Source organism: Pieris rapae, chromosome 18 (genome assembly GCF_905147795.1).
Source record: "Pieris rapae chromosome 18, ilPieRapa1.1, whole genome shotgun sequence".
In the NCBI taxonomy this organism is placed as follows: Eukaryota; Metazoa; Arthropoda; class Insecta; order Lepidoptera; family Pieridae; genus Pieris; species Pieris rapae.
In genome coordinates this window covers 6485542-6500705 of record NC_059526.1, presented here as the reverse complement: position 1 = coordinate 6500705, position 15164 = coordinate 6485542, and the positions used below count along the sequence as shown (strand labels likewise).

Below are 15164 nucleotides of genomic sequence, written 5' to 3'. Positions count from 1 at the left end.
ATTAAATAAAGACAGTCTCTTATATTGACACCTTCGCTTATGTAATCTTTATTTTCATAACATATGGGCCGATAGTGCAAAAAAACTTTCTAATCATTTTGGTGAATAAATAAAATTAATTTTGCGTAATATTTATATTTAATAAAAATTATATTCAAAATTTATAAAGACCATTTTATATTATATCATAAAGACCAGTTATTTGGGATCGTCAAAGTGGAGGAAGATCACTATACTGTTGGATAGGGAGCGCTAGAAGTTGTTCGATCTTAGTCGTGATTTTAACGTCGATATGTTAACGGCCTTATTTACATTAAATGCTATTACGCAGTGCGGTTTTCCACACATTAGTTTTGAAAGTTTTCAAGCAAATACGAGGGGCTTTATTTTGTTGCACGCTCGTTTGTAAGACCGTTTTGAAAAATAGTTTTTATTTTATTGAGTTGTTGATATTTTAGGAGTAGATTTAATGACTAAAGAAATATAAGGATAAAAATAGTGAGACCTTTTTTGGAAGAACTGGAAGATTTTAAGCAGAAAATCTGTGGCGTGGCGGCTAGGTCTTACGTTGTATTTTAAAGACAAAGACGAGATCTTCAATTTAAAAAAAATCCTATAAGAGCGACATTAATATTCAGAAAACAAATGACGTAATTTAAAATCGAAAGTGTTGTTTTAGCTAATAGCAAGTATCGTGTTTCTTGTGTGTTTAACCGAGTTTAAGAAAGTGTTTTCCGGTCGCTGACAATTATTCAAACGTTAAAAATTAATATAACTTTAAGTTAATTCCGCAAATGGACGAAAATACCTTGCCAAACAACAAATTTGTATGTAATATACTAATATAACATTTAAAATCTACAGATTTGACCACAATCTTTTACTGTTCTCACACTTCAAAAGAATTCTCACACGAGACATTTTGAGCTGTTGAAGAGATAATCGCCGAAACTAAAGCCTAGCCTAGCCTTTTAAGGCTATAAATTGTACTATAAATATATATATCCAAAAGTTGTATAAACGAGATAATATTTAATAATAAAATCTATTAAGAAAATATTTTTTCTATGTTTGCTTACGAACTTCAACCCGAGTACATTAATGCCATGTGCTCATTGATTGAAAAGCCAATAAATATATTCTATACCAATCGTTGCAATTTTTAATATCATAACTTGCTTTATGTAATTTATTAATGTAATATTTTTAATACATAAATAAATTACATAAATTTAAAACGGGCAGGAGGCTCACCTGATGTTAAAGATGAAGTGTACCGCCCCGCCCATGGATAATAGTAGTTAATTAAAGTTTATTTAAATATCACAAAAAACTAAAATGTTAACGATAGCTAACATCATGTTTCCCTAATGCGCCAAAAAAGGTCAAAAAAAGAAAAAAAATGTAATTTAGAAATTTTACACTTTACGGCGTGATTTAAGGTAGATTTGAGAGTTACTTATAAATAAATCATCGAAAATGTGTTGTCACTGTCATTTATTTGTGACCAAACAATCTATCTGACAATCACCTGAGCAATTATACCCTAGGAAGCAACATTTCCTAGTTTTTATGTCAGGTAACAATTGCATTGAAATAACATAGGCAGATGTTTAAGTTCACATGGCTAAGCTAGTAAGTGAAACAAAGGAACAAGTCTTCATCCGCACTCCGAGTAGACATTATCTATAGCAGACTTTATTAGTTTTTAGTTGTCTGTGGTGAACGTAAACCATGACTGTTTATGTCTGAAGAACTTCTCTTCTTTAGTACGTAATGACTCGCTCAAACGACTTGTGTGTAAGTGTTAAGATGTGTTTCCTTAGTGTGCATTTTTTTAAATAAATTTTATTTTTGAAGTGTGTTTTTTTATGTGATATTTAAAATCCATTCGTTTTGCTTATGCCCTTCGAAAATATGCTTCAAAGTCAAAGTCAAAAATCATTTATTCATATAGGTAACACTTTGTATACTTATTAGAACGTCAAAAAATTAGATTAAAATTAGAAGCATTTAAGAACTGGAAATAAACCCTCCGCCACTCTTTAATCGCCAAGTTTTTTTTGTTTTACACGTTTGTAAAGAGCTGCAACCATTACACTGTGTTCCACATGACACCTTAACTAATAAATAATAATAATATAAAAACAGTCTGTAAAACAAACAAGAAATTTTTTCTTTAACATTTGTTTCTATTATTCGAATCAATACGATTATCCAAAGAACCTTGGTATTCCAAACAAGTCAAGCCACGCAAAGCCATTGTATTAACTTACGTCACCTGAATCGCGATGCCATATACGCCAAGTACTGTGTTTAGAATTACATAGTTCTAAATCATATAGCATATACACTATATGTTTTTTTGCTTCCCTCGGTCAAGCCAAAAAGCTGGAGTGACCGCAGAGCTGTCGGAAAATAATACGGCTAAGATAAGAGCCTTTCCCCCAACTTCGATATCATAGAAGAAAATCTTGGGCCGTGGGGTACAACCACACAGGTTAATTAAAGATTAAGTTGGGCCTGGTATAGTATCGGGTGACACCAGAGCTCATGCTGTCCTTGCTCCATTAAGAGCAGAATATAGCCAGGAAATGCTGCCAGCGTTAAAGGTACACTGAAACAGGCATCAAACTAAACAAGTTTGTTAAAATTTTCTATTTATTAGTTGTTACTACTATGTAAGTTAAGAATATTGTAAATACTGTATATTTGTGTTAGAAATAAATAAATTACGTATATGTATGGGTAATATTATCATTATAAACATAATTACTTTAAAGTTCAAATTAATCTAATATTTTTGATATTTTGTACACACAAATGTTATATTATTTTAAAGTAGTCTGTCATCGTACGCAAAACATTAACAACAGAAATAACAATTAAGTAGGAACAAGGCGTACATCCGCACTCAGAGTAGATGATTACATTTACCATGCTATATTTGTAAAAAAAAAACTATAGGACTAGATTTGTTAACGACGTCTATAATGCTGCAACGAAATCACTGCTGTTAATGTCTGAAGATCATCTCTTCTCTTCTTTAGTGATGTGTATGATGTTTGAAAGTCTTACAAGAAGAAAGAATATTACAATTCTATATATAAAACATATTACTATTATTTTTGATAAAGCTTAAAACATAACTCCAAATGCAGTAAATAATATGTTTTTTATTGGTATTAATTGGTTTTGTTCAAGAGAAATGTATTAAACGAAATGTAAAAACAGGAGTATAGGCCTAGTGGTTTCGTATGGTTCATCCCTGAAGTCGAAGGTTCGAGCCTTGGCTGTGCATCAATGACTTTCTCATTTAACACACAAGAAAATATCGTGAGGAAACATTTCATGGCGCCTTGGACCCGACAAAGGCTGATCTTGTTAAGAAGAATGATCACGAAAGAGATACTTAAATCTGAGTCCCAGACCTAAACGTTGTAGCGCCAATGTTTTTCTTAATTTAATGTATTGATGTACTATGCTTAAATATGTTAATTTAATATTAGGGTAATAAACGTGTTTTATAAAATATAATATAGTAGTTTTCCTCAGACTAATAAACAATATTTAAACCATATCTTAGCAGTGGCCAGTCATAGTTATTATTCACCCTTACTCCGGCCCCTCATTGCGGTCCCCCGCATTTAAAACTAATGGTTTTTGCAGCGAAGTAGCCATTTTAAAACAGAATTGACGACCTTTTAAGTCCCGAATTGAATGTTTGAAAAGTGGTTTGTAAGTGTTAAACTTGGATGTATCTGGTAGGAGTAATATCTATACTAAGTATATAAGAAAGCAGGTACTTTCGACGCCAAACGAATAAGTATCGCAATACAGTGAGAAAATACTGCCAGAGTTAAAGGTACACTGCCACAGGAACTAATAAAATTAATATTATAATTTAAAGAAAACACTTATAACGGATTGAAGCTATGTATTATATAAACTTATACTTATTTAATATAATTTTAAATTTATCCGACGTTTCGCGTGCTTTACAGCGTGCATGGTCACGGTGACTGAAGACAAATGTTCATGTCAAAAAGTATCACAGCTGTACCTATATTTTCGCGGATTTTTTAACTCGAGATTTTAATTTGGATATTATTGGATCCCTGGGATGTTTGATAATTTTAGGCCGTCTTTCTATTGAAATTGGGGTGTCTTTTGATTTCAATTTCTTCGCATACCAATCTTGGGAATAATCTTTTTCCTTTCGCAAGTACCTACTTTCGGTTCTCCGATCCGTTAAAAAAGTGTTTTCTTTAAATGTATAAAAGTTATGTTAAAATAGGCCATACTAAATTTATAATTTTTTATAATATTATTTTTATTATACTATGTAGGTTAAGAAAATTGTTAATACTATAAAGTTTGTTATGATTACTAATAAACGTTAATTTGTCATCATTTTAGAAAAGTTTTTGTATTGAATGTATGTGCAAAAGTTGCAGAAGCAGTACAAAATTGATCAACACTTACGAAAATGTGTGTGAGAATGAGGCTTTGATGAAATAAAAGCCTTCATATGAATATGTACTCACGGTGGGGTATTTGAATTTCGTAATTATCACGTACGTGACGATTAGCGCATGCGTTAAAGATGGTGTAAGATGTTCACGTCTCGGCCTATGTTTTCTAATTTCTTAATATTTTGATCTCTGATCCACAAAATGGGGCATGGAGCATAATCAAAACGTTTGTTTAATTGATATTGACAGATACTGTCGGTGTGGGTCTAGGGGTTACAGCGTCCGTCTCTGAGGTCGTAGGTTTGTATTCCGGCTCTGTACCTGGACTTGTGTGCGCATTTATTACTCACGTGTAGGAAAATATTGTAAGGAATGGCTTGCCTTAGACACAAAACAAAAGTCGACAGCGTGTGTCAAGCACACAAGAATACACAAATGACCACGAAACAGATACAGAAATCTGAGACAGAGAAGATTCTAGAAATTAAAAGGTTGTACCACTTTTACTTTTTTACATTTTATTGATAATTGTATACCTATGTGTCGTACCAATCCCGATTCCCAATGTTTTTTGATCAAATATTGAAATTAAAAAATTAATGTGCGCATTTAACAACAGCATCAAGGAAAACATCGTGAACCCAAAAAGTCGACAGAGGGTGTCAGGCAAGGAGAATCACCTATTGGAGAATTGCCTATTAGTAAAAACAAATAATCACTAACCAGAAATCTGAGGCAGATCTACTCCTTTAATAATAATAAATAATAAAAACAACTAATCATAAGTCAGTTAAGTAAAACAGAGTGTGTTTACTTATGTACACGCGTTAGATTTTATACTTCGTTGGCATAGGGAAAAAATAACTAAAATGCAGTAGTGATAAAACAACAAATATTAAAATGAATCAAAAAGATTTTATTTAAATAATTATTAGTAAATACTATAACCGTCGTATATGGAATTGATTTAAAAACACCAAAATAAAATGTATTTATTCACACTGTTTAATTGTACTCTTACGAAACACGTGTTCTAAATATTAAAATACTAGAATATACAAATATTCTAGTATTTTAATATTTAGAACATAGTTATCGATTTTTATGCCACCTAGACCAAACTGATATTAAATATTAAACAAACTACAAGTTTTTAAAAGCAAAAATAAATTGTTACCATTGTTTAATGTCAAATTCCTCCCGCTTCCTAAATTATTTCGTCACACACTCTTTGGTAAGGTGGAAAATGTCAACATCACCATAAATTGTAGGTAAAACGTGAAACATTGGCGAATTACGCAGCTAATACGTGTTCGTACTCTTAGTAGTTGATCATTAGACGTACCAATACCGATTCGATGTTTTTTTATGTTAAAGGAGGCAAACGGACGCTCAACGCGGCGCATGGACACTCGGAGTGACTTTACGGAATAAGTACATTTTTTTCTTGAAAGACTCTTAGTCGAATAGTTCTAATGTCTTCCGAATATTGTGTCGCTGTGTAAAGTATAAAGTACACACGGTAGTAAAGACTGGGAATTTGAGTGTTGAAACCTTAATCGGAGTGCAGGCAGATAAATTTCCATAGAAATTCCTTTGCTACGTGCAAAAGGAGCGTACTACAGGGACAAAAACCCACAAAATTATAATTCAGGTTTCACACTCTCATCTTTTTTTTTAATGAAATCTCGCTGTTGGTCCTAATTGCCTCGTCTTGAAACTAGATTTAAGTTTGATTGGCGTTTCAGAAACTTGTCTCAGTATAAACTAAACTATATATATATATATATATATATAATACAGATTGTATTAGAATTTATTTATTATTATTATATTATTCACACTTCGTTAAATTCATAAAACAAATAACATAATACATAAAAATTATAAGGTAAGCGATCTTTTCTAGACAATTACTTACGTAAGATAAGACAAACTAAAAAACTAATCTCACGAATTCATGAATGACGATGCAATACAAAAGAAAAGAAAATACAAGAATGACAAACGTTACCAAATTTTGGTGCAGAAGAGTTATGAAAATTTTAGGGAGATATTTAGCACCTAACCTATTCTACAACTGAATGAGGGAGACCTAAACGAATTGCCTAAGAAGGATGTGAGGTACAATTTCCAGAAGCATCTATTGGAGGAGCGTAATATATTAGACCTGAGATTTAGAAATGATTTACCGAATGTTACATGCGTAAATAAATGTTAAGATTGTTCGCTTATGTTACGGTTCGTAAGCGTTACGGTTACCCGCGCGTGAAATTGGGTTACGTCTTGGAAGGTACTATTATAGGCACGTAAGTCTAGCGCTGGCCGATACGTAGAGTGGATTGCTGCGCATGTGTACGGTGGTGCGGTGGCCGGAATGCGACTGGAGAGCCAATCGACGCTCTTCATTCCGCTAGCCCCCCTCAGGAACCTTATTTTTTGCTTCTGCGCAATAACGATCAGCGCTAGAGTTTCGTGCCGCTACTTGTACTTGACCGTTTGTCTAGTAAACAGTCATAATGAGTGTAACACACGGAGATTTTGCGCTAACTCGCTTCGCTATGAGAATAAATTTTCGGCGACTATTAAAATATATCCTAACAGAACATACTTAATTTGACGTTTGGAGGTGGTTATACAGATTCATTTTTTGTCTATGAAAAGTTTATCTAAACGTTCCATTTTCAAAAAATTTAAGCAATAAACTTGGATTACGTAAAAATTGATAAATATAATCTTTGCAATATGCACTAGAAATATTGTTTGATCCAATCCGATAATGTTTATTTATATATGATAACGTTTATGTATACAAAGTTCAATATAATATTTATGTCATTGAATGAAAGGCGAACAAAAAGTATTTCGTAATGAGCATAATGAATAAACTACATACAACTCAAATTCAAAATCATTTATTCATATAGATAACATAATGTACACTTAAGAACGTCAAAAAAATAAATATACATTAAATGCTTCTAATTTTACATTTACTGCCAGTTCTCAATCAAGGGCGTAAAACGGAAGAGAAGAACTCTATGTGTTTCGTGTTATTTCTTTTCCAATACTTGATATTGAGATGAGACTTGTGTCGAAGGCTTGCCGGTGTCATCACGATGTTTTCCAACCCAGAGCAAGCAATGGTGCCATGCCTGAAGAAATCAGGGTTCGTGTACGCTCAAGCTAAAGAGGTAATACTGCGGAATTGATTACGAAGATAAATGTGAATTTGAAGCAGTGAAGCAGTCCGTGAGGCTTCATTCCCCGTTGACCAAGTGTCGGACTATGTGATAACATCCGCTTGTACGGAGAAGGAAAACATGAAGACCGGCATGTCTTTTTTTTATAGAACAGGGGGCAAACGGACAGGAGGCTCACATGATGTAAGTGATACCGCCGCCCATGGACACTCTCAATGCCAAAGGGCTCGCGAGTGCCTTGCCGGCTTTTTAAGAATTGGTACGCTCTTTTCTTGTAGGACCTTAAGTCGAATTGGTTCGGAAATACTGAACTATTATTAAATGTGAATCGCGCTCAACGCGTCATCAACGCATTATCATTTTTAGTTCTAATCATGAGAAATGAAAAGCTAGCTACCGGAGTACAGTTATATATTTCAGCTTACTTAGATTAGGATATGTTAAAAAATACTCGTATAATATTACTTCCGCATCAATATTGGAAAGTCGGTTAACAAGTCTCACAGAGGCTCAAACTTTACTAACTAATGTTAAAAATATTTGCATGGAAAATCTTACATGGGGCTTGATACTTTAAGATTTAATACGTCCGTCTCCAAAGAACAAAAGATACTTAATACAAAGCAGAAATGTATATGCCACATTACTGTATAGGATTTTACTAATAAAGTGTTATGGTTGTGTTAAAACATAACACGAACCATTGGAATTTCTCCTATTGTAGTTCCATTTCCCACAACCGCAACTATCACTAAACCAAAGAAAGTTATACCACAAAACATTATATATATATTACGTAGTCCATCTTTGGCTATATATTTTTATTGTTTTATGTTATATATATTATTAGATATAATATATATCTTGGAAGAGATCGCTCGAATGCGATAAGACCGCCAGTTGCTCTCCCTTTCATTTAATTATGTTCAATTTTTATATTGTAATGTAACGAAATGTTAATAAATAAAATAAATGTAGTAAAAAGTATATAATAAGAAGGCCTTTTAAATGTATAGTAAGTTAATAAAAAGCGAGAAAATGCTCTCAGCAGGTACACTCGCATTGAAAGCGTGGCCGTTAAATCTAATTATAAATTAAATACAATTGCCGTGACAGACAATTTTGTAGTTTAAAGCCTATATTATTATTATTAAGTCAAAGTCAAATCATTTAATCTAAATGAACCACCTAAAATGGTACTGGCACTTTGGAACGTTAAATAAAATATAAAGATGATTCTAGTTGCCCCTTCCAAAAGGTAGTTTTGTATCGAGAAGAATGGGCAAGAAACTCCACACTTACTGGTTTTATAATAGAATTTACAATATTTGTATATATTAGTTAAATAATTATATGTTCTGCTTCGAAATTCAGTCTGCAAATTCTCCTTTAACATATAATATATTGTAATTGCCCAGATGGGCAATTAACTCGTATGAATTAATTAGACCTTTAAATGTGTGTGTGCGGAACATGCGTTCAAAGATAAAATAAAACCAAAAATTCTGCGGTCCGGTTCCAAGGGTTAATAATAAATAACTAGGTTAGATGAGAGAGAGAACTATGATACAATAGACCATGTACCAATGGTGCTACGGCAGATTTGTGTATCTGTGTTATGATATCACTTCTAATCGACAAGTTGGTGATGAACCATCCTTGATACACACTGTCGAGTTTAAAAAAAAAGTTGGGTCTAAGGCACGCCGTTTTCTTTCACCGTACGAGTAATTAATGCGCCCAGAACAGTTGGTGACACAGACACCATTGGTGCTTAGCCAGGGATCGAACCTACGATCTCAGGGATTCCTACGTTTAAACCGCTATGTCAACACTGCTCCTTATTTGGTAAATATGCATGGAAATAAAAAAAAAATTGTGTTATAGTTAGAAGTTACTTTGGCGTGACAAGATAATCTTTTCAAACATTTTATTCTTATATAGTTAAACAAAGTTTATTTCAATATAGCAAAAAACTAAAATGTATAACTTCAGGGTGTCGAGACTTTGTGACGGTAAGAATTTACTCTCATCATATTAACGCGCCAAAAGAAGTATGACATTAAATATTTTTTTTTGTTTCTCAGCTGACGAAGACTCGGCTATCGTCGAGATAATAAGGACAGTCAATATTAACAGTGCACACAGTTCGTGTGCTCTTTCACAATCAGATATATACTATTTAAGTGGCCTAAACAGAGAACAGACTAAACAAGTATTTCTCATTACCATCGAGCACCTAGATTTTATGCGTATTCGAACGCCTACAAATAGGAAAAACGTGTTATTTTAATACAACAAGGGGAAACCGGGCAAAAGGCTCACCTGTTAACTGATACATGCCCATGGACATGGACAATGCCCGAAGGTTCGCAAGCGGCCTTTTAAGAGTTGGTACGCTCTTTTCTTGAGGTACCTAAGACAAATGACCCAAGCGTTAAAGGAACAAATATTGAGTTTTTTTCCTTTTGAATAATCCTTCATAATCCGTTGCTTAGTTTGAAAGATCTAACCGTACTTAATCGGGTTTGTAAAGATCATTGGCAGACCTATATGCGTTTATTTGTCACGCAAAATCGTCAGAGTACATGTTTAAAAACACGCCATAAACTAATACTCTATAAAATTTCAGGTTTATGTGACTGCTTTAAGTAAAAAAATTGTAGCTTTTGATTGTTAATGTTTAAATTTAATAATGTTTTTTTTTCGTTCTTTTTAAATCGTATTCTAGAAATATGTTCTATTATCTAGTTTCATATGTTAGTATTTCATTTACATTCAAACTTTCACTTAACCGTATAGTACCAGCAATACATATAATAGAATAGGTGGCAATAGAAAAGTTACAATACAGATTTGTATGGAAAACAAACGATCCCAGCTGTATACCTATGTGCTCATTAAACATTCATTCGAACGGTGAAAAATATCAAAAACCGGCTTTTTTTAGACACAAAAAGTGTCGACGTAGAAGGCTGATCACAAACTTATTTGAACATGAAACAGACAGAAATCTAAGGATAACCATTCCAACTGCCAAAGGAATATCATATTGAAACAGCCATAAAATTGTTTACAGGAATGTTTTAACAGGGTTTTAATATGGGATTCAGGGAAACCTGCGCGTGCGCCTCCGTCCATAAATCATTATTAATCACCCTTTGTACCCTCAGAATAGATGTAGCGAGAAATGCAGTAAATGCACTTCGTGACTTCACGCGTTTTAATATGGGCTAGTTAATTACTTTTTAGCGAGATGACAGCGGGTATAATTTAAAAGCTATTTTGTTTTTTTTTTCACTATCGCAATATCATTTTTTTAGTGTCTTTTGTAGCTTCATTATCGGAAAATAGACTTTTTTTGTAATTTTTTTGTTGTGTTGCTATCGCAAAATTGAATTGTTTTTTTTCGTATTTCCTACAACTTTAAACATGCGAAAATATATAGTTATAAGAATGATATTGGTTCCTAGCGTTTGTTGGTTTTTGGATATTAATTAACAAAATTTTTTTATCAAAACTTCTTCTAAAATTTGTAACTCCCGTTTTAATTTAGGATTGGCGATTTAATGCCAGAAAAATACGATATCCAAAAAAAGATACCATCATTAATCACTTGGAAAACCCTGAAAACTGCTGATGCTGCTACTGATACTGTTCTGCGCATGTCACAAATTGTTGCCAAGTACCACCCTTTATATCGGAACCGCTATAGAAGGGACAGCAAAAGCAACTCTAATGTTTATCAGATTCAAACGCGTATTTTAAGCTTTATAAAAATAAAGTCCGGTATAGTGTAAATAATAATTTTTCATATGTAATTATTATTATTAGCTAAATAATTCAGATTATTTGAGAATAAAATCTAATTCGATTCACCTAAAGCTGCCATTTATCAAAACAATGTAATTCTCTCCTGTTTTATATGCACAGAATAGCTATATACATCATCATAATTGCTTGCTAGTGGTGTATATATATAATTAAGAAATACGCTAGCCAAACAAAAAATTATGTTGCCGACTGTATATATTTTTCTTGAAGTCATTCACCGGAACTAAGGCAAAGGACGTATTCCCCTTTTGTTTATGACATGTATGGTTCGGTGGTGACTGATGTGTGAAGACCTAAGAGGTGCTAAAAAGATAAATTTTCACTGCACTACAACTGTTGGCAAATGTGATCTAAATTTAGAAAAAAAATACTAGATATTTGGTCATTCGCCTAAAATTCCTATTGTTCAGGAGAATTTATATAAAACTAATATATGATTAGTTACAAAAAAATATCTATGTTATATTTATGTATTGTGACTTATTCTTCACGTTAGTAATGTTAGCCCGTCCTTAAGTGTCCTTTAGAAATTATTATTATCTAAGATAAATAAGTATAATTATTACCCATACATTATGTTTAATAATAACCTTACATAATAATGATAAAGGGTCACACGAGGTGAGTGTATTGCATAAATTATTTAACATGTTTTTGGCAATATGCAAATTACGTCAAACGGAAATCGCAAGTAGAACTTTTATTTGAATATCAAGCAGTTTTTACAGTCGAGTTTTGCAAATGTAGGTAGAACTATCGTTAGAATAACAACTGCCGATAAAAACGTAGGTTTTTACCAAATGATAAGCAAATCTGAGCCATTTTTCATTTAGTAATGTAATTCACAGAAATAAAACACGGTAAATAAAACTTCGTTTTTTAAATATCGAAGTCAGATACGAAAATTCGATCTCCATACGAGGAAAAATTCCTTACAAGATTAGATGAAAACATCAAATTGAACACAAGCTAATAGACACTAAGAAATATTGTATTATGTATAAAAATAAACCAAGAAAATGTCAACATAATCCTAATAATGAGATAATTCAGATCAAAAGCGGCCTCTGCCAACACCCAGGCCGCTCCAATTCTATTACAAATTTGGGTCAATTTTCGTTGATGTGTTCTCTAAATGAGTGCTATAATTTTATAGTAACACCTACTGCATAATAATAATAATGGTAATAATTACTAATTACAAATGTGTATTAAGCTCAAAATTAATTCCGACTAACCTGTAAATGTATGGGCACTTTTTTTACTGGTGCGTTGGTCATTTTTAATTTATTTCACTGTCACAAAACACGATTGTTTATTTATAAAATGTGTGTAGGCGGAATATTGTAGCTAACCGAAATAATTTTTACGCCCGCTAACATACAAAATCCGTTATGAACTGAAGTTCGCTCGCTGCTCTATTACTCAATACTCAATGCTCACGCAGTTGTATACTCTGTGGTTGGTTTTTCTTATCACTATATGAATGAAGTTCTTAACGCGCATGCGTGTAGAACTTTAGTTGATTGGTTGGCAGAGTTAGGTGACATGGGCACGTACTATAACTTTTTACTATAGACTAAAGGCGGCTGTATTTTATGATAGTTTCAACAACTCTCGCTAGATGGCAGTAAACTCAATAATGTTATGGACATTCTTTTCATTATTTATAAAACAATTACTGTTTAATTTTGTAAAACTGCAATAATTTAACTTATAATTATAGGGATATTTAATATCTATCTATTTAATTATAGGAGTAACTAACGCAATGCCTCTAAAGATTCACAGATGGCGCTTTTATAAAAAATAGAAAACGTCGATTATTGCGACAGGGGAACGTACTATTTCGTCCCCGGTCCCGGCGAAGACCCGACCAAAACATTCAATCGAACGCGCCTACATGACGTGGTGATATATTTCGCGCTTTTCCAATGTAAAATTTTCTAATAGACTATATTTTTGATCGGAACCTTTAAGTGAAGTGCCTGTGATTGTACGATTGCGACCCCATGCCTACGTTTCATCTGAAGCCAGGATTAACGGTGAACATAATGCTTTATTTATGTGTATTTTGTTTTTCGTCGTAAAAATAGAGATCGCACAACTGCTACGTCGGCGTAGGGAAAGCCCTTTGTGTACATGAGAAAAGTAAAACGTTAATAATTTGAATTTATTTTACGCATCCTTCCTAACATAACAGCTATTATTAATTTATATTATGAAGAGCTTACTTTCGATACAGTTTTTAATTTATAACCCGGCTGTGAACAGCCAAACATTAATAATATTGAATTCTTACGGTAAAATATTGTTTTTAATTTTGTATGATAGTTTTTGCATTATATATTTTATACGTGTATATACAAATCTTAACTTGTTATTGTATTATTACATATAGATTACAATTTTAATTCATAACTATGGATTTTGTAATTTCAATTCAAATATATACAAATATGTCCTATATAAAAAATATAGCTTCATTATAGTAAAGATTAGATAAATATCCAAGTTAAAAGCTTTCTATCAGTTGATAACAATATTTAACTTAGTTAATATAAACTAGGTATATCAAAACGTATCACGCACGACTTTAATAAACGAATGTTACAAATTAATCAAAGTTTTACATTGCAAAAGGTTCGCATGTATTTTTACTTATTATATACAAGAGATCTTTTGGCCTAGGAATATTTAAAAGATTATACTTCACCTGATGATAAGTAATACCGCCGCCCATGGACATTTGCCAGAACGCTCGCCAGAACGCTCGCAAGTGCGTTGCTGGCCATTCAAGAATTGGTATGCTCTTTTCTTAAAGAACCCTAAGTCGAATTGGTTAGGAAATACTTCTGTGGGCATCTGGTTCCACAGAGTCGTGGTGCGCAGCAAAAAATGCCCTAAACTATGATGCGGGATACACGGGAAACCAGCTGCGCCACTTATCTACTATATTCTTTAGTAATTTACAGAAGTGGCACGGATTCCAGCAGGTCTCACTCCAAAAAAGATCTTAGATGATTGGAAAATTAAACAAAAAGAAATTTTTGACAAATTACAGTTGCAGTACAGTTCATATAAAGTAGTTAACCTGCAGGAATATAAATTATAAATATGTAGGTTAAGTTGAACAAAACCAGAGATAATTAATTTATTAGTATCACTTAAACCAGCACAGCGAAACAACACTCAGTTGTGCATCAGTATTATCTCAGATTCGTTAGACTATGGTCCTTGAAGGAAAGAGCGTACCAATTCTTAAAAAGCCGCCAACACTTCATCTTTGTAAGTGTCCATGGGCGGTGGTATCACTTAACATGACAGCATCCTGTCCGTTTGCCGAATGTTCTATACAAATGTTAAATAAGCTTGTGTCTTGAAATTAAAATATGCGTGGCCCGCAAAGTTTAAATTTATTTGGACTAAGGAAAAATTAAATTACAGAATATTTAAATGCTTAGCAATTTCAGCAAAAAAATGCAATCGTGGACTGGCTTAGCATTTAACTATTACGCTAAAAATAAATAGTTGACGCTGCAACCTCTTTAGGGCTGGGCCTCAGATTTCTGTATCTGTTTCAATAGCCAATCTAATAGGGAAATAGGTGTTGAATTTTTGAATCTATGGCCGATTTCAACACGTAATCCTT

General features: G+C 32.8%; 2 protein-coding genes across 4 annotated transcripts in view; one reads left to right on the top strand and one right to left on the bottom strand.

The window, feature by feature from the left end:
• The window catches only part of LOC110995540 (dihydropyrimidinase), a 39076-nt gene extending 26114 nt beyond the window's left edge, over nucleotides 1-12962 (bottom strand). For 2 of the 3 annotated variants that reach the window (XM_045632096.1, XM_045632093.1), the window contains exon 1: nucleotides 12751-12961. In XM_045632096.1, coding sequence (XP_045488052.1) covers nucleotides 12751-12792 — 42 coding nt within the window. In that variant the 5' untranslated portion in view covers nucleotides 12793-12961. Of the gene's footprint in view, nucleotides 1-12750 lie in introns of all 3 variants that reach the window. The other variant, XM_045632095.1, reaches the window with a different exon arrangement.
• Nucleotides 12963-13383: 421 nt separating this feature from the next.
• LOC110995551 (endothelin-converting enzyme homolog) overlaps nucleotides 13384-15164 on the top strand; it is a 38050-nt gene continuing 36269 nt past the window's right edge. The window contains exon 1 of the mRNA XM_022262759.2: nucleotides 13384-13557. Coding sequence (XP_022118451.2) covers nucleotides 13525-13557 — 33 coding nt within the window. The 5' untranslated portion in view covers nucleotides 13384-13524. The remainder of the gene's footprint in view (nucleotides 13558-15164) is intronic.